Below are 25,943 nucleotides of genomic sequence, written 5' to 3'. Positions count from 1 at the left end.
TTAATATTTTTTCTGAGGCTAAATTTGCGTAACTGTCCGGAGACAGTACAAAAAAAATAACTCCCATTAAAAGCTGCATTTAAAAAAAAATAAATGTTGACATGAGAAATTTGGAATAGTGTATTATTATTTCTTTAACAAAATAAGCAGTTAAGCAATTTAGTTTATTAAAATACTATTAATATTTTTAAATTTTTGTCCATCAAATCAAATTCATGTGGTGTAACCAACAAAAAAAAAGAAAACTGAAAGAGGACCAAGAGTGTCAAGGTCATGAATGTTTTTGTGGGTTTTTTTAAATTTCAGATATTTTGACATGTTTTGGAAAAGGCAACTGTATTTTTTTTTTTTTTATAATATTCATGACTCAAAAATGCATATTTGTAAAAAAAAAAAAAAAAAAAAATCGGACACTGTTTTTAACACACCTGCTCCCCATTCACACCCGAGACCTTGTAACACTAACGAGTCACATGACACCGGGGAGGGAAAATGGCTAATTGGGCCCAATTTGGACATTTTCACTTAGGGGTGTACTCACTTTTGTTGCCAGCGTTTTAGACATTAATGGCTGTGTGTTGAGTTATTTTGAGGGGACAGCAAATTTACACTGTTATACAAGCTGTACACTCACTACTTTACATTGTAGCAAAGTGTCATTTCTTCAGTGTTGTCACATGAAAAGATATAATCAAATATTTAACATAAATATGAGGGGTGTACTCACACACACACACACACACACACACACACATATACATATATTCGGTACTGTGCAAATTTTTAGGCACTTAAGATGTTTCACAAAAATATTTGTTTTAAGATGGTTATTTATATTTTCAGCTTTAGTGTATCAATAGGAAAAATACATTTTAGACTCCCAAACATTACTTTTGCAAATAGAAAAGATTACAATAGAAGAACAGGGAGCCTTGCAACAAATGTCATTACCCCCATAAAGCCCCCCACTGAACATCGAAACAGTTTGGGATTACATAAAGAGACCGAAGCAATTGAGGCAGCCGAAATAGAAGAACTGTGGCGAATTCTCCAAGAAGCTTGAAACATTCTATCTGCCATTCTATCCTTTCATCTGTGTCCAGGTGTACATAGGATAATTATTTTTGAAGACATCCTCACAATGCAAAATTTTTCACAAGTGCCTTCTCTTTACTGTAGTACTTGAAACTGGTGTTTAGCGGGTAGAATTCAATGAAGCTGTCAGCGGAGGACATGTGAGGCATCTATTTCTCAAACTAGAGACTCTGATGTACTTATCCTCTTGTTTAGTTGCACATCTGGTCTTCCACATCTCTTTCTGTCCTTGTTAGAGACAGTTGTCCTTTGTCTGTGAAGACTGTAGTGTACACCTTTGAATGAAATCTTCAAGCATTGTATCAGCCTTCATTCCTCAAAACAATGATTGACTGATGAGTTTCTAGAGAAAACTGTTTCTTTTTTTGCCATTTTTGACCTAATATTGACCTTAAGACATGCCAGTCTATTGTATAGAGTGTCAACTCAAAAACAAACACAAAGACAATGTTATGCTTCATTTAATGAACCAAATAGCTTTCAACTTTGGAAAATAATAATATTATTATTATTTTCTCTTTTTTCACCTTTTAAAAATATGATTGAAAAGCATTCTAGGTGCAAGGAATGTATTTTAATGCTTTTTTACTTGATGGTTACACACATTTATTTAAGGTTTTTAATGTATGAACTTTGAGCTGATTTAATATTTGGCATTCAAAATCAAACTGCCAGTGATGATTTCATGGAATTAATTACAAACTGAATTATAATTGACCTTTTACTAACTGAATATTATTATTATAATTTTGTTTTTTTACTAAGCCTGTTTTTTAAATTGTTTTGGGACTTTTTTCAATTTCTGCTTAAACTCATATTTCAGAAAGCATGAGTGTCAAATTATCTTAAATTAATGGCCATTGTGTTTACAGGACATTCAGATTGAAGCCCTGCTGATTCGAGCCTGTGAACCTGTCATCCAGAACCACTGCCACGTTAGTAGTGACCACAGACATCCAGCTCAAATTTATCGAGCGCTTTTATATAAAATGTAAAAAATTCTCACTTTGGTCTCCCCTGTCCTCCTAGGATGTAGCTGAGAATCAGATAGACACAGGGAATCTTTTGGAATGCCTAGTACAGAACAAACATCAACGAGAAATGAATGATAAATGTGCTGTTGGTGTAACTCACTTCCAGCTGGTAAGCCATTCAAATAAGCACTTCCTGTCTTCTGATAATTGAATTAATATGTCCTTTAAATGGCTTGAAGGACCATAAATAAACGTTTTCCTGGATGTTGTGTAGTCCAGGAAGACATGATCAGCATTGGCACATTTGTAGATTAATATATATGTGTATGTATATATATATATATATATATATATATATATATATATATATATATATATATATATATATATATATATATATATATATACATTTATTGAATTTTGTGTAAATATATGTATATAATGCATATTTCTCCTCCTGCAGGTTCAGATGAAGGACTTCCGTTTCTCCTACAAGTTCAAAATGGCCTGTAAGGAGGACGTACTCAAACTCTGCCCTAACATTAAGAAGAAGTGAGTTTACAAATGCTGAAATTTTATTCTCTCCCTGTTGGTGTCTCTCTTACCCTCTTCATGTAACATGTTGTGTCTCGTTTTGTCTTAGGTCGGATGTGGTCATCTGTTTGAGCACCACGGTGAGAAACGACACTCTGCAGGACGTGAAAGATCAGCGAGTGTCTTTGAAATGCCGGAAACAGCTGAGAGTGGAAGAGCTGGAGATGGTGATCTTCCCTTTACTCAAGTTAAACCAGAGTTTAAAGGATTATTGCGGGCTATTTCTAACTTAAAGTTTAAAGCACAGAGAGCAAACATTTTGTTACTGAAGACTAAATGTAAGAATGAAGATTTGAGCATCACATGTCTGCTAATCATCAGCATGCCACCGATGCTATCCATAGACACTCAGTTGAAAACAACTCTGAATTTTCCTTTAACTTAGCTTCAGTGTGACAGATTGGTTGAGGGATGTTTGAAACAAGGTAAATGTTAAGTCAGAGGTGCTTTGTCTTTCATCCAGATGTCCTTGATATAAACACACTTACTGCTTTGTCACACACTCCCTGTCCTCTTTCGTTACAGTCGGAAGACATTCGATTGGAACCTGAGCTGCATGACGCATGCAAGAAGGATATCAACAAGCTTTGTTCCTCTGTTGCCAATGGCAATGCTCAGGTAAAGGCTTTATGGGAATGTTTGCCTAAATAAATCCATTGCGAATCTTCGTTTGATTTTGCTAGATAGATTTGCGCTCCCATCTGACGCTGTGATTAACAAGAAAAAGAAAAATGACCAACACCTGGTGTAGAATATATCCCCTTTATCTCTTGTTCACAAAAGTTTCTAGGCTTTGTGGTGTCAGATGACCTTTGTTCTTGATACCTGTGTTTCTTCTCAGATCATTGAGTGCCTGAAGGAGAACAAGAAGCAGCTGTCTCAGGTGTGTCACCAGAAGATCTTTAAATTGCAGGAAACCGAAATGATTGACCCTGAACTGGATTACCAGCTAATGAGAGTGTGTAAGCAGATGATAAAGGTGAGGTATTTTGGCAGTTCGCATATTTGGGTTCTTGATATCCCTTCAGACACATACTGATGTTTCTCTCATTCCTAAAGCTGTTTTGTCTGACAGAACGATCTGATGTATTTACTCTATCAGATCAAAAGCAACTGTTTTAGTTAATTAAGGTCAATAGGATCAATGGAAGGGGATGAACAGAAGGGTTTGATGGATTGGTCCTGAATTGGGAAACAGTGTTCAACACAACAGTCATCAACTTGTCTTTAATGAGTGAAGAGTACACAGTGCTTAAGAAAGCATTCCTCACTTTTACAAATGATTAGCCCTGTTTGATGCTGAATGACATCACACATTAGTTTTAGTGATAATCGGTGATTATTTCTTTTTTTTTTTTTTGCTTGCTTCCTTCTTTCCTTGCATCCTTTTCTTTCTTCCTTCCTTCCCTCTTTGTTTCCTTTCTTTCTTGCTTTGTCTTCTCTCTTTTTCTTTCTTGCTTCCATAATCCTTTTTTCTCTTCTTTCCTATCTTCCTTTTCTTTTTTGTTTTCTCTTCTTTATTGCTTCCTTCCCTTTTTTTTGTTCTTATTTCTTTCTCTCCTTCCTTCCCTCCTTTCTTCCTTTTTACCTTCCTTCACTTCTTGCTTCCTTTCTTCTGTTTCTTTCCCTCCTTGCTTCCTTTCTTTCTTTTCTTTCTTGCTTCATTCCCTGCTTTCTTTCTTTCTTCCTTGCTTGCTTCCTTCCCTTCTTCCTTCCTTCCTTTCTTCCCTCCTTGCTTCTTTTCATCTTTTTCCCTTTCTCTTCTTTGTTCCTTCCTTCCTTGTTTCTCTCCTTTCTTTCTTCCTTCTATCCATCCTTGTTTCTTACTTCCCTCATTGCTTCCTTTCTTCTTTGTTTCCTTTCTTCCCTCCATGCATCTTTTCATCTTTTTCCCTTTCTCTCCTTTCTTCCTTCCTTGTTTCTTTCTTTTCTTCCTTCCTTCCTTCCTTCCTTGTTTTGTTCATTTTTTCCTTGCTTCTTTTCTTTCTTCCTTGCTTGATTTCTCACCTCTTTGCTTCCTGCCTACTTTGCTTTTCTTTCTTCCTTCATTAATTTCTTACTTCCTCCCTTTCTTCCTTGCTTTCTCTTGCTTTATTGTTTGCTTTCTTTCTTGCTTCCTTTGTTCCTTGTTTCCTTTCTTTTCTTGCTTCTTTTCTTCCTTCTTTGCTTCCTTTCTCCTTGGCCTAACTCCTTGCTTCATTCCTTCTTTGCTGCCTTCCTTGCCTTCTTTTTTCCTTCCTTGTTTCTTTGATTGCTTCTTATCTTTCATAATTTCTTTCTTGCTTCCTTCCTTATCTACTTGCTTCCTTCCTTTTTCTCTTTCTCTGTGTTTTTCTCTGTCTCTATCTGAAATACTTTATTCTTGTGTTAGCGTTTTTGCACAGAGTCAGATGCCAAGAACATGTTGCAGTGTCTAAAGCAGAATAAGAACAGTGAGCTGATGGATCCCAAGTGTAAGCAGATGATCACAAAAAGACAGATAACTCAGAACACAGGTACAGACCAAAAAGGCCTCCTCTAATGCCTTTAGTACACCTTCCTTTCCACATAACTATTTAGCGTAGTTTTGTTGAGTCAGTTAACTTTGCCATTTAAATCTCTTTGTATGGTTCTCTTACTTGTTCATTTGTCACTTGCAAGTTCTATATTGAAGCTAGTTTGTATCTGGCCTTTCTTGAAATGTCATCTGAATAGTTATTTCTGTAATGCTGGAATTTTTTTTTCATATATTTAGACTACAGACTGAACCCAGTGTTGAGGAAGGCTTGTAAAGCAGACATCCCCAAGTTCTGTCAGAATATTCTCAACAAAGCCAGTGATGCCAATGAACTGGAGGGTCAAGTGATATCCTGCCTTAAACTCAAGTATGCAGACCAGGTATGTGACTATTACCAGCATATTCAGACCTATTACACTGCTCTCTGAAATTCTTGATTCTGATTGGTCAATCACAGCATTCTGCAGTCTTAAGATTTTGTATAATTGACCAATGTACCTGGCAACTAGCCAGGTACTAGCTGTGCTAGTTTCATGTCTCTCATATCACTCTGTGGTCTCAATTCAATATTTCATGTCTATTTATTTATTTGGTAATATTCATGTTATAGTGGAATAGTGTACAGTCATCTAGTCAATATTGCTAAATAAACCTCTCTGGTTTGTGTCAGGGTCTTGATCACCTTGTCATGGTTTAGAAATGACAGTCATTGCATGCATATATTTATACTTTTATACATGTGTCATACACAAATTAGACATACAGAATAGATTTACTGTAATTAGCATGTGAGTGGGAGAGTTGTGATGTGGAAATGGCCTAAAGAAAATCCAGTGAATTTTTAGCGTGACCATGAAACCGTTTGAAAACACATAATGATTGTCATGGTTTCCAGCGTCTGTCTTCAGACTGTGAGGATCAGATTAGAGTCATTCTTCAGGAGTCTGCGCTCGACTACCGACTGGATCCACAGCTTCAAGCTCACTGCAGTAATGAGGTGAGTGGAAATGTGGGCTCTTCCAAATTGATCTACATAATTTGTACTTACTGGGCTCAAGCGTGCCATACAAATAGATACTTCACTACCACTCACAGTTGATTCCAATATAGTCTGAGGTTAGCATGATGTAATGGTTGAAATAAGACTTCCGCCTCTGCGTTTGAGACCGTCAACCCGCGCATCTTATCATGTGACTTGTTGAGCATGTTACCACGGAGACATAGTGTGTGTGGAGGCTTCACACCATCCACCGCGGCATCCACGCACAACTCGCCACGTGCCCCACCGAGATCAAACCACAATATAGCGCCCACGAGGAGGTTACCCCATGTGACCCTACCCTCCCTAGCAACAAGCCAATTTGGTTGCTTAGAAGATCTGGCTGGAGTCACTCAGCATGCCCTGGATTCGAACTGGCGAACTCCAGGGGTGGAAGTCAGCGTCTATACTCGCTGAGTTACCCAGGCTCCCAAAATAAGGCATTTTTTATTAGACTTGACTATTTCTTATAAATACTGAACAAAATATACTTATAATTGGCATTTCCTTCCACTCTGCCCACCATATTGACTAATAATTTTTCAATGAGATTGTCGTAGTGCATTCTGCCTTATCTGTGAATGATGCTTGTGATGCTGTGTTACATATCGTATTTAGATGCCAAAATGAGCATCTTACATTTTCCTTCAAAGATGTACCCAAAGATTATACAAGAATTCTTGTGATTGAAAATGGCTTGTTAGCAGCCTGTCTGAACAAAGCCTTTTATTTATGTTGTCCATGAGCCACAGGATTTCTGAGAGCAATCAAGCAGAAATGGTGTGAAATGAAGCTCTTGATGGGCCTGTAAAGAAAACGGACTGTGATCTCTTAGCTGTATTGTGCTGGCAGAAGGACACATACAGAATGAGAGCGATGGATCTTTAAGAAGAAAACAGAAAATGCTTATGCATCTTTGGTCACTTTTGAGAATATCTGTCACTTTCTGTGGCTAAAATTGGCATATATACATTTCTAGGAGGTACACGCTCTACTCGACTGGCACAGAAACTGATTGTGTTGAGCAGTGCATGCTATCCAATACGCGTGACTCATGTCCTGGGCTTAATAAACATGGGAGTGGATTTAATGTATGGACAATGGAGACTTTACCCACAAGCAGTAAGCCAGGTGTGGTAGAGATATGGGCGAGTTGTATCTCTTCACATTGCCTGAAAACGCTTACTTTCATCTGAACCTGTGAAGAATGCTAAGAAAGATCCAACGTGTCTAAAAAGTCCTGATTAATCACAGAAAACTGCGTGATTAAATAATTAAAAAAATATAATCTATTCGCAGCCCTAAAAAATGGATTACAAATGCATTTCACACAAACAAATTACTTGTTAACATTTACGGAGTTCAATGTCATTTTATTTTTTTAAGGGGCTTAAAATAAAAAAAATTCATGAGGTGAAACTGTACGGAGACAGTCAATTGTTTTTAAAAATAATAATAAATACAAATCTGAAATTCTTGTAAAAATAAATGTTGGCATGAGTACTGCAGACTAATCTTTTAGTTTAATTTCTTACTTTTTTTTTGTGCAATGACCCAAATAAATATATATATTTTCCTATATGTGCAAAAATATTTCCTTTTAGGTATGGGTTTAGGGTGTGGGTTAATGTTAGTCAGTAGTAATTATAATTAGCTTAATATAAACACATTAGAGGAGTATGGTATGTGCCCATTTAGTTATGCCATGTAAACGTGTGTGTATATTTGTGTTTGTGTGTTAGATCTCGCGTCTGTGTGCAGAGGAAGCGACGGCACAGGAGCAGACGGGTCAAGTGGAGGAGTGTTTGAAAAACAACCTGCTGAAGATTAAACAAGAGGAGTGCAAAACGGTACACACATCCTCTATTACACTTCATCTGTGCACACTTTTTGCGCTATTGTTTTCCCATATCCGTTCCCATGGAAACACATCTATATCTTTTGAACTCGCATCTGCTTTACTGATGGGCAGAAATTCATGTTTTGGAGAGTTTTGGTGCAGAACCCTGACAATGACAGCTGAATACTGTACAAACTGTACATTTTCATTTCATCCTCTCTCCATGCCTAGGAGGTGTTGAACATGCTTAAAGAAAGCAAAGCAGACATTTTCGTGGATCCTGTCCTACACACGGCCTGCGCGCTGGATTTGAAACATCACTGTGCTGCCATTACCCCCGGCAGAGGCAGACGTGAGTGTTGTTTTTGGAGGGTTTTTTTTCCAGGATTATTTGATGAATTTGAAAGCTATCATCATACTTTTAAGACAAATCAAATCATGTTGGTAGGTTGTTAGGTACTTTCTTAATCCATTGTCAGAAGTTAGCAGGCATTAGCAGGCAGACAAAAACACTGTACAGCAGTCTCAGAAATGAACTTATACATTATTTAAACAATGTTTTCCATCTGGATTTGATTTTTAGGAAAAAAAATGACCTTTTATAGAGGATTTTAGTATTATTATTATTTGAAACATAAACTGTTTCAACCATATAGGTCAAATGCTTTATTTATAATTTATTACCTGTTGCCCTAAATTAAATCAACATCCATTCATATTTTATGGCATAATATGTATAACTAGGATATAACTATTGTAGAATATTAAGGACTATATCGGATAGAAAATATTTAATTACAAGGGCATATTTTGCCCACACAATTAGATTTTTGGGGGCATTTTTGCCCCGAGCCCCACTAAACTTCAGATCCTGCTATACATTATGCAGAAAGTAATACAATGAATGCTTAATGTTAGAAGGTATATATTATAAACAAGATACAATGTTTACACAACTTAAACACTATACATTACAATAAATACACAAAATTGGAAAAAGTAAACATCATATACAAAAAGTAAATGTTAAATATCAATTTGCACAAACTACAAAGTGATCTTAAAGGGATAGTTCACCCCCCAAAATGTTGTCATCATTAACTCAGTCATGTTGTCCCGAACCAGTATAAATTTCTGTCTTCCATAATTATTAAATTTTTTAGAGCTGTCAGAATTAACGCGTTTAATTCAAAAAGGTTAACGCGTTAATTTTTCTTAATCGCGATTAGTGCATTGACGTTAATACAGCATAAACACTGTTGTGAAGGGTGGAAACTTTGTAATGAGTCCGCCTGGAGTCATTACACTGATGCACACACCACAGCGCCAGAGTCCTTCTACCAAGATGAGGCAAAAGCTAAGCATTGAAAAGCATAGCACGGGGGTCCTATTGACATTCTATAGGCGGAACTGTCATAATACGCTAGTTGACCTATGATAGCGCCGCGGAGGTTGATATCTCTTTAAATAAAATAATCTCTGACAGCGCTTACCTGTCAGTGATAAAATGATGGAGAAAGGAGCTCTTCATGCTATTTGATGGACAAAACAAGCCCAGATGGGACTTGTGACATAAATCAAGTATTTTTCAGCCTTTGTAAGGCATATAGTGAGTTCAAAGGTCACTCGATGCTGATGTTGCCGCCTTGATGCGAATCATGAACGCAGCTTCACGATTGCTGTAACAAAGTGGATAACCTCAGTCTACCGGCAGATTTGATTGTGGAGGATGACAGTTTAAGGGATTTAATGCCCATTGCAATGAATATGCAACCTATGGTGAAAATAGTTATTTCAATTAGCCTGAATTGGTGATATTTAATGCATTTCTATGATTATATTGTGGAAGGCTTTGTTTGGAAAATATTAATAAATCATTATATTGCTACATATTGTTTTCTTTTTTGCCTAGGATGGAAATAAATACATTTTGTCAATAAAAGAATATATATAGTGTTACATTTCAGCACTTTCAAAAAGTGCTATTAATTGCGATTAATTACAAAAGATTATGTGATTTAATCTATCGCATTCATGATTCACTTTGATCTACAATAAAAGTTAATCATGTGTGGCACAAACCGTCTGCTGAATATCTCCTGTTATGTTCCATGAAAGAAAGAAAGTAATATAGGTTTGGAACAACTTGAGTAAATAACAGAATGTTCATATTTTGGTGAACTGGCCCTTTAAGTGCACATATGTAAACCTTGACTTGTCTGCTGCATGGGCAGATGATCATATGCAGCCTGAAACTATGCATTCACTCCTAAAATCAGACCAAAAGTTCAGAGAGCTACAGGATGCTCCTTTACTCCCTATTTACTCCCTATGCTCCTTTACTCCCCTTCAAAGTCTAAGGGGTTTTAAGTCCGCCTGGCACTATGTTGATATTTTGGCTTCTGGAATGGTCAATTTTCATAGCAGAGTGAATAGAGTCATATTTCTGGATTCTATAGATTCTCAGCTACAATGTGGATGCATTGTCAATACACTTCTTGAGACACTTGTACATGTTCTGATGTGATATATCACCAAAAAATACAAAAACAGAAATTCAATTTTGTTGTTTTTATTATATAACAAATATTAAACATAAATGAATAAGGAATTTTTCAACAAATATTTATTCCTCAAAGGCTTTAGAACAACTTAAAAAAAAATTGGATTAAAAAATATAAAGGAAAAAAACAACTATTTACATTTATGTGACTCTAGTCACCATACGTTTATTTTTTTTTGAAAAACACAGAAGAAAATATAAAAGGAACAAAAATGTTCCTTTGAATGGAATATTCTGTTTCAATTTAGTAATGTCCAAAAAACACCACTAGATGTCACTGTGCACTGCATTTTACTTTTCTTACATGTTGTGCCACATGTGAAAGCAGTTACGCTCTGGCTGTAGGCAGAGTGGCACATCACACTCATTGCATTTCCATGAGGTGTCTTTTCTTGGGAGCCCATCCGTCTTACATTTCTCACACCTCAGCCTTGCAACAGGTTGTGAGATTGGCACAGGTGTATGTCCAGTTCTCCTCTGTACAGGCATGCCCCCGACTGTGACACCACACAGCTCAGCCACAAGCTGCTCCACGTAGGCCCTGTGGGTGATGAGCTGGTTGGCTGGTGTGTTCCTCAGCTTTTGAAGTTCTCTGCACATTATAAAGCCATTGGTCACAGCAATGTCAATAAAATGAAAGAGCATGGTTCTGTACCATCTTCTGGTTGTGTGGTGAACAGAGTAATACTGTATCAGCTGGTCCGATAAGTCCACTCCCCCCATGTACATGTTGTAATCAACAATAGGTTTTGGTACTGGTATGTTTGTCTCCTCCCAGGATCCATCCCTCTTTTTCAGCTTCCTCTTGACAGTGTCCCCATCATAAGCAACATGGACACTGCTGCACATTGCCACCTCCCTGTTGTCCATCCACTTGGTGAAGACAAGGTTACCTTCTCTTATCCACCTGAGAGATCCTCTGAGGGATTTCTTGGTCAGTTGGTTTATTTTTGTTTTTGGAGCCTCCTTGCTCCCCTCACGTATGGTACCACAGGCTCCAAAATTGAGGGACAGCAGGTGCCTGAAGAGTTTTGGGCTGGTGTAAAAATTATCACAGTAGAGGTGATAACCACTGCCTAGGAAAGATGGCCTCATCAATTCCACCACAGAGTCAAATGAGAGCCCTAGCCCAGAGGCCAACCTGCTTTTACCTGTGTATATATTGAAGTCACAGGTATAGCCATTGCTGGAGTCTGCCAGCACAAACAGCTTTATCCCCCACTTGGTGGGTTTTGCTTTCATGTACTGGGTCATCCCAGTTCTTGCCTTGGTGGCCACCATCCTCTCATCAATGGAAAGCTGCTTCTTGGGATGGTAGGCAGACTGACAGGCGGCCTTTATATCAGTCATCAGTGGCTTCAAGCGAAAGAGTGTGTCATACTCATCTGGCTGAGTCTGCTTCTTTCTGTCATTCACAACGTCTTCCTCTGGGACTAAAAAAGTGCTTGAAAAGGCAGAGGGGGCTTTGCTCTACAGAGGTGTCCAATTGCACTCCAGGTTCCAGTCTGGGGCAAAACCTATGTGGAATGGGGGCCACATCAGGATCCTTTTCAGTCTTCCATCCTTGTTCCAGCTGGTCTGGTGGTGCTGGACATCTGACAGGTGAAAGTGACTGGCCTACTGGGGAGCCAAACTGACTCTGTGACACAGAGGGCCTCCTTCCCCTATGAGGCGACCTCAAGGCAGGGGTTGCAGATGATCTTAGTGGCTCTGTGGCAGTGCTGGAGGAGCCGGGTCGAGGACGAATGGATCTGCGGGCTGCAGGAGGAGACCTAGATCTGTGGGCTGCAGGAGGAGCAGAAGTGGTGCTGTGTGGAAGAGGGCGAGCGGTCGGGGTCCTGGATTCAGCTGATGTACTCGGCTGCTCTGTGGTTTCCTGATTTAGACTAAAACACACAGATTTTGTCATTAGTTTAGATTTCCACATATCAAAAGTTATTTCTGAAAAGCTGAAATACAATTTCCCTAAAAAAACATTACAATAAAATAGACAAGCAAAGTAAACAAAATAGCTTATAAATGAAGATGGACTACATGCGGCCAAAACGTGCACATTATTTCGGCGCACATTATTTGATTACTGCTCCATTATTTCTGAAAAGCTAAAATAACATTATTTTACTAAAAAAACGATACAATAGCCTACATATTAGACAATATATTAGCAGCAATATTGCATTCATAACTACTTACTCCTCAAATGGATCGATTCCGTCCAAGATTTGATCCTCTTCACCTGAATCAAACCGATCTGGATCAGATCCGTCCTCACTCTCATCGCTGTCGACAAAAAGGATTTCGACAACTTGTTTGCGAGTGAATTTTGGTTGTGCCATATTTTTCTTAGAAAAGAATCAATTGCCAAGTACAAATAAGCGTAGGCTATCTCCAAATGTGCGCGTCCAAAGACAAAGGTTGCGTCAGCAAACAATTTGGGAATCACACCTTGATTCCAAACCCCTCCCCCTATTTACGTTCCTAGGACATCTGACAACGTCATTCTTTGTTTTTGGTCTGTGATTGGTTCACACACTGGTCTGTGATTGGTTTACACACACCAACAGCATTTTATATCATTAGATAAAAAAAGTACAATTTCTTTGTTTTGCGGTAAAATGCTATAGATTTGCACTAAAATACGGAAGGCTTATCATTCGCGGAAGTCAACGCAGTCTATGCAGACGAATGTCAGCTTTTTCTTAAAAAAAAAAAAGTAAATTAATACCTTAATCCATTCCGAAGTTATTAATAGATATGTCAGGGGTGCGCACTTTGACGCTCTACAGCGTCAGTCGACTTTGAAGGGCTCCAGTGTGCTGTCGGTCTGCACTGGTCTCAAAACAGTTCGAAATGCACTTTATTTTCATCCTAAGGCCATATAACGCCTCTGAAAGCAACATTTTTCAGCTGTTGGTTGCATCAATTCATTCTCAATGTGAAAATACAAATAGAAATAACAAAATGTGTATTAAAATGAAGCAAAATGACCCATAGATGTGTTAATGTTGAAAGTTATTATAATAATTAACATGTTTTTTCAACTTTTGAGGGAATCATTTCCCACGCATGTGGACACGGGTCACACAAGGTTAAAGGTTTCATGTTCCCTTAAAGCTAACAGGATTGTGGGTATATTTTAGAGACCTTGTTTGTGACACTTGAAAATCTTTTGTGTTGGTGAATAATATTACTGCGTTGTCTTCCTCAGAAATGTCATGTTTGATGGAAGCTCTACAGGACAAGCAGGTGCGTCTGCAGCCTGAATGTAAGAGAAGATTACAGGACCGTGTTGACATGTGGAGTTATGCAGCTAAGGTTGGTACATATGCACTACACACTAGACGTCGACCGACAGTGGATTTTGACGAAACAGACAACTAAGGTGGTGCAAAAGGCCAATAACGGATTAATCGGCCGATTACTTTTTATTTTAATTTTTTTAACGGTTTATAGAATGTTTAAAAGAAATCTATAAAAAGTTTTTCCTTACTGTGAAGGGCACAGACATAGGGGGCTACAAGAGTCCAACATTAATAATAATAAAATCCCAGATATAGTTTGTTGTTCAACCAAAGTCCTAATAATAACCAGAGAAACAAAAATGCAATTTGGTGCATAACGCAGGACTATTAACTACAAACAAGCCAGAAATACACCGGTGACTCTTATTTTGAAATGATAGAGACTTTGCTCCATTACAATGCTCTATTGAAAAGTGTTTACCTAAATACAGATTTTTATAGGCAATGTATTCACCATATAAAGTATTTTGTGTTTGTATTACTATTCACAAGATATGAAGTTGAAGACACAATGTACTAAATGCCCTGATGGAGCACATTTTCCATATAGTCACATTTTTCTTTGCATGCTCTCATTTTAATTTAGAACACTTAGAACACATTTTCAATATATGCATTGAAGTGAGGATCAAAATATTTATGAATATTGTCAATGATGACAGATTTATATCCCCACAAGTTGTCAGTGATTGTGTTTATTTCGCCCTCTAGAGGCCGCTGTTATATTGTAGCGCCGATGCATTCTAACTGTAGAATCCTCCAGCGCACGCAACAGAGGAACACAGAGGAATACAAATAAATAAACTATCGGCATAGATTTTTTTGCAGAAAACTGATGGTTCCAAAAAGCATCTATTTCTACCTCTACTGGTTTACCTCTACTAGGTTCAGCTTTCTTCTTGGGACAGTTTACAGCAGTTTTATGTCTTTGTTAGAAGCTCACACGATGCATGTCCCATGCACACATAGACACACAAAAAATCACCTCCTTTTACACGTTATTGTAACTGCTTCTCTAGGTGGCCCCAGCCGAAGGTTTCTCAGATCTCGCCTTGCAAGTGATGACGTCACCCTCGAAGAATTACATCCTGCTCGTGATCGCGCTGGCTGTGTCCATCCTCTTCTTCATTGGGCTACTGTGTGGCCGCATCACCAAACACGTGACCAGAGAACTTAAAGACAGGTAGAGCTAGAACGCACCTGACCCACCCTTCCTGTTTCACACCTCATTTCCTGTTCAAGTTGTTCTCTGTACTTATACAGTACCTACTGAGACTTTAAGTCCTGTCAGTGGACCTTCTTTGGGCTGGTTTTCCATGTTTGGAACCCACTGTAGCCAAACGCAGCCACTAAAACCCATCCGAATACAAATGCTGAATTTCTGAAACACTCCTAAGACAAGATCAAGATCGTTTTGGGACATTATGCCTTGATTACGTATTATAGTAAATGTTTTATTTTTTGTTTTGATTATGAGAGTGATGGCCTTAACTTCCTGACTGTAAAAGGGTCATTTGTCAATGCAGTATTTTTACCATGGCTACTTTTCCTATTATTTTTGAGAATGTTTGCTCATAGATAGGGCTTTAACAGCGGCTTACATGAACATTCAGAAGCCATCTTTTATGTTTTTTGTTTTGTGGATCATCACTTCAGTTTTGGGGGGTTTTAAATTATAAGGTGGTGTCCACTTTGGGTGGGATTCATATTTGGGTGTAGTTTATCATCGTGCGATGTTTTGGCAATTGGGAGAAAAGATGGTTTTCCAATCTGAAATGAGGAATGACAGTCTCCTATGATCCTGATACATTAAACGGTGATCTTAATCATCAGGTCAAAGACATTTGTCATCGAACTAGTCTTGACTAAGGGTGAATCTTATGAAAACATGTCTAGGTCATATTTCACCACAAAGAAAGGTTGTTTGACACTATTTTCATGACCATTATTATGCACAATACACATAATTATGTGCTAATTAATGTTTATGTAGAAAAACAAAATCCTACAATGATTTATAAATACTTTTTAATTTATTTAATATATAATTAGTGTTTCTGCATTACAGTAATGACGAGAAGTTGGTGCAAACTTTGATGCAAAATGTATTTAATGGTCCTTAAAATAGGCTTAATACTCTTTTAGCACAATATAATTTAATCATTTTTTGGTAACACTTTACAATAAGGTTCTAGTAATGCATCAGTTATTAACTTATAATAAACATTATATTGTAACAGCATTTATTAATCTTAGTAAATGTTCATTTATGTTGGCTCATATTTCATTAACTATAGTTAAAGTATAGAACTTTTCATTAAATAAACGAATACATGTCAAAATGAATGTTAAAGGAATATTTCACCCTAAAATGAATATTCTCTCATCATTTACTCACCTTCATGCCATCCCAGATGTGTATGACTTTCTTTCTTCTACTGAACACAAACAAAGATTTTTATAAGAATTAATGGTCCATACAATGCAAGTCAACAGGGTCCAGAATTTTGATGCTCAAAAAAAGCACATAAAGGTAGCATACAAGTAATCCACTCAACTCCAGTGGTTTAATCCATGTCTTCAGGAGCAATATGATAGGTGTGAGTGAGAAACAGATCAATATTGAAGTCCTTTTTTTTTATATATAAATCTCCACTTTCACTTTCTTCTTTTGTTTTTAGCTATTTGCATTCTTTCTGCATATCGCCACCTGGTGAGCATGGAGGAGAATTTATAGTTTAAAAAAATCACATCTTTGGCATGAGGATGAGTAAATGATGACAGAGTTTTCATTTTGGGGTGAACTGTTCCTTTAAGTGCTGTCACAAATAAAATGGGAGTGGAGGTGGCGGCGTTGTGGGCTAAAGCACTAAACTGTTAAGCAGAAGGTCCTTGGTTTGATCTCCACAGCCACCATCATTGTGTCCTTGAGCAAGGCACTTAACTCCAGGTTGCTCCGGGGGGATTGTCCCTGTAATAAGTGCACTGTAAGTCGCTTTGGATAAAAGCGTCTGCCAAATGCATAAATGTAAGTGCTAAAAAAAAGTGCTGTTAAAGTATTGTTCCTTATTAGTTAATTTTAACAAATGTTAATGAATATAACCTTTATTGGGGTAAAATATGACCAGGACATCTTCGAGATTCACCCGTTGATCAAGCATTATAAATGTTCGGTACAGGCTGGTTACAGTCTATGTATGATGCATTAGACACTAAGTGATCACTTTATGAAGAGTACGAAATATAAATAGACCTTGACCTCTTTCACAAGGTTAAACAATTAAGTAAATATGATTGTCCAGGGCCAAGCCTCCTTCAAACAACTTTGTAAGAGTTAAAAACACAACTGTATACCCTATTGGATGTATTTTTTCAGAGGTATTTTGAATGTCAACAGGATGATTGCACTTTTTGATGTTATATTTGGCCTAAGCCTTATTTATTGTTTACAACCTAAATGTGCATAGCTTGTTTTCATATTTGGGTGTGCATAGACATGCATACGTTTTTAGAACTTATGTTCTATTGTTGCCTTTTATCGTTCTCTGTTATACCAGTGAAAGGAATCAATAAGTGTGCATGGATGTTGGGTATACAGTTTTTTTTATAGCTGGAGAATATCTTGGGAAGGCCCACTGTACCCTCAACTTCGCTTTTAGTATGAAAATGAATGGCATATTTAAAAAAAAAATTGCAAAGTTTCTATGACTATAACTGTGATGATAATATGCATAACACACGCTGAAGGTCTGTATTCAGTAGCATGGACAAGCTTTTCTAAAAGGTCCTTTGCATGCTTTATTTACCCCTGGATTCATTTTTTTCTATATTGGTTTGTATAGTATAGGTGATTCACGAAACCTGTCTGGAAAATGTCCTGGTCATACCCCAGATCGTTAAAAATATATGAAATTAGGTGGGGGGGGGGGGGGTTGCATTGTGACATTATGCATTAAAACATATAACTTTTACTATTTCCATTGTGATTCTAATTACTGTATTACATTAAAAAATATGTGTTGTACAATTATTATTTTACAAAATCTAAAAAAAATAAAAGGCTGGACCAAGGGAGTACTACTATAAGATATAAATTATTTACAATTTAAATAATATATCATTTTTATGGACGTAATTAAAATATCAGAATCAAAATCTCTTATTTTTATGCAATGAGTATTGGAGAGTTAAATGTAAAATAATGTCACAATGGCCTTAAAATAAGATTAATTTTCTATTTAATATACTGTGTGTGTGTATTATTATTATTATTATTATTTTAATGTATTTTTTTTTTTTTAGGAAAAACAGACCAGGACATTTTCTTTACAGGTTTAGTAACTAGGTCAATCTCTCAAAAACATGTCCTGGTCATATTTCATCCCAAATGTAAAAAAAAAAATCCAAATAGTATAGTACAAAAAAGACTCAATTTTATCCAAAAAAAATTTTGAAAAAAAAAAATATATATATAATTTATTTTGTATTTTTTTAAGGGAAATATAACCTGGACATGTTCTTGTTATGTTTTTTGAAATTCAACCCCTCTATGGTCTTTTGATTGTTTCCCCGGGAGCTGTACCACTATAGCAGAAATCAAATTAGTATAACGTCTCTTTCAGAATGTCTGTCATCCTTGTATTTACATATTTAAAAATATCCCAGACCCCAAAATTTGGGAACAGATTTGTACATTTCAATTTTTTGCTAGACTTTAGCATGAAAAACTTAAAATTAATTTTAGGAGGACCCAGGCGTACTGCATACCTCTAGCATTGGTGATATCAATGATATTCTGTAAATAATATAAATAATGTGCAAATCACAGACCATGTAAAAGCTTTCTGGTTGATGGGAACTTGGGACAGTAACATTATACAGATCATATGATCATGTTTGACTATATTTTGTAGATAAGTAAATGTATATTTCTCTTCATTCATATTTTTACGGAGGTAAAATGATGGTGTTTTCATTTATTTGGTTCTATTAATTCTTTAATGCCTTTTTATTGGATCTTGCTGTTGTACGTATAAGTGGTTTATCGTGGTAAATTGCCACATAGTTGAGTGCCACTGGAGTATAAAATTAATAAGTACTGCATCAAAGCAAACTTTTTAAACCTCCAACTGAGCCTGTGTTCTGTTGATTTGGCGATCTAGACACTGGACTCATGTCAATCAAGTGATCCTTAAACATTTTTGGAAGGGGTGCAGGATGTCTTGTCACTGCATGAGTGTTGCCAACTTTTGCAACTTATTGTCACCTGATTTTGTTTTTAATTGCTTATTTAAATTGTGCACAATTCATATTTGCCAGATTTTTAAGGTTCATAAAAATATTTTGGATACTTCATTTAGGTGATAGACCATTTGTGTGTATTTGGGGGTCTCATAAGAAAGCATCTTTTTAGGCCACAACCAGGGGAATCCTGATGACATGTTTCTAATGATGTTGCTTCTTGAAGTCAGTCACAACAGTCATAAATGCAGAGCCAAAGATGATCCTGCTATTTTAAACGGCCTTTCTCTGCTCATCCGAAAGACCCAATGAACTGAGCGTGACTCTAACCTCTGCTAGAAGCCAGTTTTCCATGTTTCATCTGAAAAATCGTTTTCAAACTAACTGCAAATCGACTAAACCATTGTAAAAAAAAAAAAAAAAATGTTATGGCTGTGATATTTTCTCAGTTTGCTCATTCTGCCATGTAATATTGATGTGATGAATCAAATGTTTTGTTTTGTTTAATTCTGTACAGATGATGATGATGATGATGATGAGTTATCAGTTTAATAAAACTGTAGATTTTCTTACAATTCTGGTCCTACATCTGATCACACGGGAAGATGGCATGTTGTTTCTCACTTATGATGCCCCTCCATGGACATTACAACAACATTTACCACTTTGGCCACTGGGGGCAGTGTTTCAAATTTCGGGATGCACAGACCATTTTTAGCTAAAGAAAAGTCCACCTACCGTTTTTGATTTCACTGTGAGGTGTGTCTGCTTCTCTGATATTGTTGCATTCATATACACCTCTGAAAACATGGATATTTATTACAGTTCTTTCTCATATTCAGCAAAAGCTACAAAATGACACAATTGCAACAGTGTTTTGTGACCAGACGTCATTCATTTTTATTTTAAATTAGGTTTGTTTCCAATTCCAGGAATGTGACTCAAAATGTGTGCTACGAAGTGTGAGCCTGAAGCGTGTAATTTTTTCAGTATTCAAATTAGGGATGGGCATGAGTAATCGATTAATCAGGTAAAATCACTAATCAAATATTGCAATTAGATTTTCCTTCGTGCCTTTACCTGCCGTGGGCAACATTGGGTGCTTTAACACTGGCAGTTTAGTTCGAAACAGAGCACGGTTCGCCAAAAAATTGAAAAATTGGTATTGTGAAAGCTGTCATGCGGACGGGGAGGGCACCGTGGTACCGAACCCGAGACTATCTGTAGGAGGTGGTCTGAGTTCGGTTGCAATGGAACTGTAGCGCGATTCACGTGAATGTGAAAGCAACTCGGACTCGGGTGCGCACTCGTTCAGGAAGTAAAGTAACCTGCGCTTGTGTTTTAGACGATGATGACATCATTAGTTTCGCCAACACACGAGGATCCACATATTCCGGAAAGTCCCAAAAACGTAATGACACCACAATGACATACAAGTAAAATCTCCATCCATCCACCCATCCATCCAATAATAGGAGATGACAGTGGTGATAACTTCACCTTTGACACGAGCGTGAGTGAGCGTGCAGTGTAAACAAAGGTGCAATTAAATTCCTTGCTATCAGTTGTCTCCACAAAAAGCACTGTTGGTAAGAAGCTGCAAGCCGCCTTCCCCTGGACGTCTGATGAGTTACGCCATGAAGCACACATCTATGCAGTTGTCGTTCACTCTGCTGTGCATAATGGCACCAAAATACAAAAAAACTCAAAAGTATGATGAGTCGCGTTGTGTTCACCATGTGTGTTTGTGATGACGTAAGATGAACGCAAATGGACCGGGTTTCGAAAGAATCAACTGAATGCAAAACCAGACCAAATATTCTGAGGTGGGCACCGGGAACAATCGCACTCGCCCCATTGAATCTGCTTCTTTCAATTAAAGCTTGCAGTTAGTTCTCCCAAAAATACAATTCTGCCATTTATTTAAGGTGATTGCATCGCTTCAGAAGACTTGGAATGCATGTTTCTATGTGTTTGTACAAATGTTTTTCTTTTGTTTGTTTGTTGTTTTCATTTTTCAATATAGATCTTGTTTTTATGCATATTGTTTCTTAAGAAAAATAGGTTCAAAAGTTGAGCTTAAATTCTACAATTCAAGTAATAAATTACTTGTTTGTTTTTTATGTGTTAAGAGTAATCGACAAAAAAATGACTCTGAATGCCTGTCCCTAGTTAATGCTTTATTGTATCCCAGCTTAATATGCAGAGACCCCTGTAAGGAAGCCATTGTTGGTTGATTTCTCTGAAACTGACTCTGTGGAGATATTAAAACATTGCTCTGTTTGTTTAAGCATCATGACCAGCCAGACACATCAACATTGCTTTTCTCCTTTGAATACCTATCCTCATTACATCAACACTTCAAGTGCAACCTATTCAAAGGAAGACATATAAAAGGGAACATTTGCATTAACAAGTGTTTCAGAAGAGCCTCTGGTCCACATAAAAGACCAAATTAAGTCAGATATATGGTGGTGAGGATGTAGCTGTCTCGTTATAGTCAATAGAGGCAGACACGGCAAAGACGTTCTTCTCCCCTGGAAGATTAGATGTCGGGATACAGTATAGTCAGGGCTTGTATTTTATGAAACACAATAGTGGAATTTAAAAGCAGATATTGGCCAAAGAAATCTGTGGAAATACTTTGTGCATTAAGGTTCTAATCAAGAGATTTCAGCCAAGAAAGTTTGACATAATCTGATAAATAAAATGCAATTTAAATAATAATAAAGAGCATTACAGATAAAATGCAAAAGCTTAGAAAATCTCTCGTGATGAACTAGTACAACTGTGCAAAGCTTTAGGGTTGCTGTCACATGGGGTATATCCGTCAATGATTATGATCATTAAATATTCAATGCATTAAATACAGTGAGGAAAATAAGTATTTGAACACCCTGCTATTTTGCAAGTTCTCCCACTTAGTAATCATGGAGGGGTCTGAAATTGTCATCGTAGGTGCATGTCCACTGTGAGAGACATAATCTAAAAAAACAAAACCAGAAATCACAATGTATGATTTTTAACTATTTATTTGTATGATACAGCTGCAAATAAGTATTTGAACACCTGAGAAAATCAATGTTAATATTTGGTACAGTAGCCTTTGTTTGCAATTAAAGCGTTTCCTGTAGTTTTTCACCAGGTTTGCACACACTGCAGGAGGGATTTTGGCCCACTCCTCCACACAGATCTTCTCTAGATCAGTCAGGTTTCTGGGCTGTCAGCTGAGAAACACATAGTTTGAGCTCCCCCAAAGATTCTCTATTGGGTTTAGGTCTGGAGACTGGCTAGGCCACGCCAGAACCTTGATATGCTTCTTACAGAGCCACTCCTTGGTTATCCTGGCTGTGTGCTTGGGTCATTGTCATGTTGGAAGACCCAGCCTCGACCCATCTTCAATGCTCTAACTGAGGGAAGGAGGTTGTTCCCCAAAATCTCGCAATGCATGGCCCCGGTCATCCTCTCCTTAATACAGTGCAGTCAGCCCTGTCCCATGTGCAGAAAAACACCCCCAAAGCATGATGCTACCACCCCCATGCTTCACAGTAGGGATGGTGTTCTTGGGATGGTACTCATCATTCTTCTTCCTCCAAACACGGTTAGTGGAATTATGACCAAAAGTTCTATTTTGGTCTCATCTGACCACATGACTTTCTCCCATGACTCCTCTGGATCATCCAAATGGTCATTGGCAAACTTAAGACGGGCCTTGACATGTGCTGGTTTAAGCAGGGGAACCTTCCGTGCCATGCATGATTTCAAACCATGACGTCTTAGTGTATTACCAACAGTAACCTTGGAAACGGTGGTCCCAGCTCTTTTCAGGTCATTGACCAGCTCCTCCCGTGTAGTTCTGGGCTGATTTCTCACCTTTCTTAGGATCATTGAGACCCCACGAGGTGAGATCTTGCATGGAGCCCCAGTCCGAGGGAGATTGACAGTCATGTTTAGCTTCTTCCATTTTCTAATGATTGCTCTTGCATTAATTAATGATTGCATTTACTGAACAATTCCAGTAAATGTTCATTACAGGTGTAAAGGCCAGTCATCAACTAATTGATGCTTTTGTTGCCACCTAGTGATGTTTGTGCTGAAGTGATTTTGCTCACACAGGGCTACAGATGTGGCCAAGGTTTATAAATGAGTGCAGTCCAATGGCTTAGATACATAAATAACTACTGGACAGCCATAAACATCAACTAATTTATTCCCTACTGGTCATCTAGCAGGGAACAACGGGGCTAAAGGCACACCTTAGGGAAAATTTAGCTTTTTCTGATCACAAAGTGTATCAAAAAAATACATTTTATTAATTAATTAAAAAGGTGGCAAGGAGGCCATTTACACCACACATGGAGTAAAAGGCCCCCAGGGGGGTTATAGTGCTATAGGAACAATAGTTATAGAGCTATAGTATCAAAAATACTTTTGAGACATCAAGATGATTTTTTTTATTCAAAATAAGGTGCACTATTTCCTGTTCATTTCAATCACATTTGGCATTTCATAACATCTCAAGGGGTAGACCGAGTACAGTTGGAACACTTGTCTCTATAAACATGCCATTTTTTCACATGAGATACCTTTATCTGTCTACTAACAAAATAAATGCCAAAAACCTGCATACATTGTTCCCATTTTCTACAATTAGTTTTGGAAGACAAGGAGCACTGTTGTTATAACTGTACCCAAGCCAGGTACAGTTGACACTCTACCCCAGGACAGTTGGAACACTCATGTGATGTACTTAATAGGGCATTGTGCCTAACTTAAGTGAAATATACTGACACATTTTATACTCTGTTTTCAAATGTTTCTGATGTTTGCTTATGTATAATTTCTAACAAACCATCAGGAATTCCTCTCTTGGTTTTCCTCACCATGCACACACATGCAAATCTATCTATGTACTTTTAGATAAGTAAGCAAAACAAAGGAATTAATGAAGATTTATGATTGATTACAAGCTAACATAACTCTCTAGGAACATTGGCGACCATGTTTCCAATGGGATGGCTACAGATGTAACTGTGTTTCATCTGTCCCCCGCTGATCACCTTGCATGTTTGCCTGATTTTCTCCATGACCTTACATCCTAGGATGTCCCAAAATACATGAATTGAAGATAGACAAATCAACAATCACTACAAGTAAAATTTCCTTTCATGGACATTCAGAAATAATGATTTATTCCCAATGAAAGAGGGGTAAGAACATTTCAAAATGACCCCAAAACTGATTATCTCTAATCCTTTTTCTTCTATGTGGACTATGTTCTTGAAATTTTCCACACAGAGAGATGATGTTAATGTGATCACCTCTATCAAAACTGAAAATGACACTTGGTCAAATATTTTGGCTCAAAATAAATGTGATCATTTCAGGGATTTTCATTAGCTACATACATTTGCAACATCTTAAAAATGTATCAATATTAGACTAAATAAACTTAAAATCAAACTTTAGACATTGCATGCAATGTTCTCATGGATTAAGAAAATGTTTCAGTGTATTTTAGTAACAAATATGTGAAAGGAAAGTGCTGTGGTGGCCTAGTTTTTGTTGCTAGTGTTTTGGGAGAAAATGAAACGTGCCTTTTCACCCCGGGAAGCCTTTAGCCCCTACTAGCTTTTTAGACTTAGACATACAATTTATCCAATATCTGTGTAGAAGTGTAAAGTCAGAATATGTCCATATGATTTAGTGTGGATCCTGCAATATTTTAGAACTATATCGAAACTATTAAGCAATCTGAAATGATGTTTTGAATATGTACAGGCTATAAATGAATAGGAAATGCTAATTTAAAAAAGCTTTAATTGGAACGACCAGTAGAGTGCAGCAATGTGTATTTACTGTAATGGCTTTCAAAGTGTGCTGTTACTATTATTATTATTATTATTATTACCACACACAACATATTAATCAATTAAACGTGGTGTGATTATTTCAACCGTTTTGTTTACTCCCGCCAGATTTCATTAAGCACTGATTGACTAAAACAGTCAATCAACAGAAGGTAACAATCTGGTTAGAAAAGTCTCATGTGACATTCACACACTTTGAAACCCTACACCTACCCCTGAAAATAACCTCAACCCTAAACCTAACAACTAACCCTAAAACCTAAGCCCAATCTAACCCTACATCTAAAGTCAACCCTAAACCTAAGCTCAAGCTCAAGCTCAAGCCTAACCATCAACCCCAACTCTAAATATAAGCTCAAACCTAAATAAAAGCTCAACCCTAAACATAACCTCAACCCTAAACCTAAGCTCAAGCCTAACCCTAAACCTAAGCTCAACCCTAAACCTAAACTCAAGCCTAACCCTAAACTCAAACCAAACCCTAAGGTCAACCCAAACCTTAAACCTAAACTCAACACTAAACCTAACCTCAACCCTAAACCTATGCTCAAGCCTAAACATAGGCTCAACCCAAACCCTAAACCTAAGCTCAACCCTAACCTTAACCCAAACCCTAAACCTAAGCTCAACCCAAAACCTAAACTCAAGCCTAACCCTAAACCTAAGCTCAACCCTAACCTTAAACCTAAGATCAATCCAAACACTAAACCTAAACACAAGCCTAACCCTAAACCTAAGCTCAACCCTAAACCTAAGCTCAACCCCAACCCTCAACTCAACCCTAACACTTAGCCTAAGCTCAAGACTAACCTTAAACCTAAGATCAAACCAAACACTAAACCTAAAGACAAGCCTAAACCTAACCTCAACCCTAAACCTAGGCTCAAACCTAAACTCAACCCTAATACTTAGCCTAAGCTCAAGCCTA

The 25,943-nt window shown here is 37.3% G+C and overlaps 1 protein-coding gene across 1 annotated transcript in view; it reads left to right on the top strand.

The window, feature by feature from the left end:
• Positions 1-19,714, top strand: part of LOC127661590 (Golgi apparatus protein 1-like) — a 57,004-nt gene extending 37,290 nt beyond the window's left edge. Inside the window, exons 14-27 of the mRNA XM_052152353.1 lie at positions 1,968-2,030; positions 2,125-2,238; positions 2,533-2,621; positions 2,713-2,830; positions 3,189-3,281; positions 3,505-3,642; positions 5,035-5,158; positions 5,398-5,540; positions 6,056-6,157; positions 7,942-8,049; positions 8,271-8,391; positions 13,811-13,917; positions 14,924-15,087; positions 15,147-19,714. Of these exons, the coding sequence (XP_052008313.1) occupies positions 1,968-2,030; positions 2,125-2,238; positions 2,533-2,621; positions 2,713-2,830; positions 3,189-3,281; positions 3,505-3,642; positions 5,035-5,158; positions 5,398-5,540; positions 6,056-6,157; positions 7,942-8,049; positions 8,271-8,391; positions 13,811-13,917; positions 14,924-15,087; positions 15,147-15,177 (1,515 nt within the window). The 3' untranslated portion in view covers positions 15,178-19,714. The remainder of the gene's footprint in view (positions 1-1,967; positions 2,031-2,124; positions 2,239-2,532; positions 2,622-2,712; positions 2,831-3,188; positions 3,282-3,504; positions 3,643-5,034; positions 5,159-5,397; positions 5,541-6,055; positions 6,158-7,941; positions 8,050-8,270; positions 8,392-13,810; positions 13,918-14,923; positions 15,088-15,146) is intronic.
• The last annotated feature ends 6,229 nt before the right edge of the window (positions 19,715-25,943 follow it).

The sequence above is a fragment of the Xyrauchen texanus genome, chromosome 21, assembly GCF_025860055.1.
Source record: "Xyrauchen texanus isolate HMW12.3.18 chromosome 21, RBS_HiC_50CHRs, whole genome shotgun sequence".
NCBI classification, from domain to species: Eukaryota; Metazoa; Chordata; class Actinopteri; order Cypriniformes; family Catostomidae; genus Xyrauchen; species Xyrauchen texanus.
The sequence above is the reverse complement of the archived record's forward strand: the minus strand, read 5'-3'. Positions and strand labels throughout refer to the sequence as shown.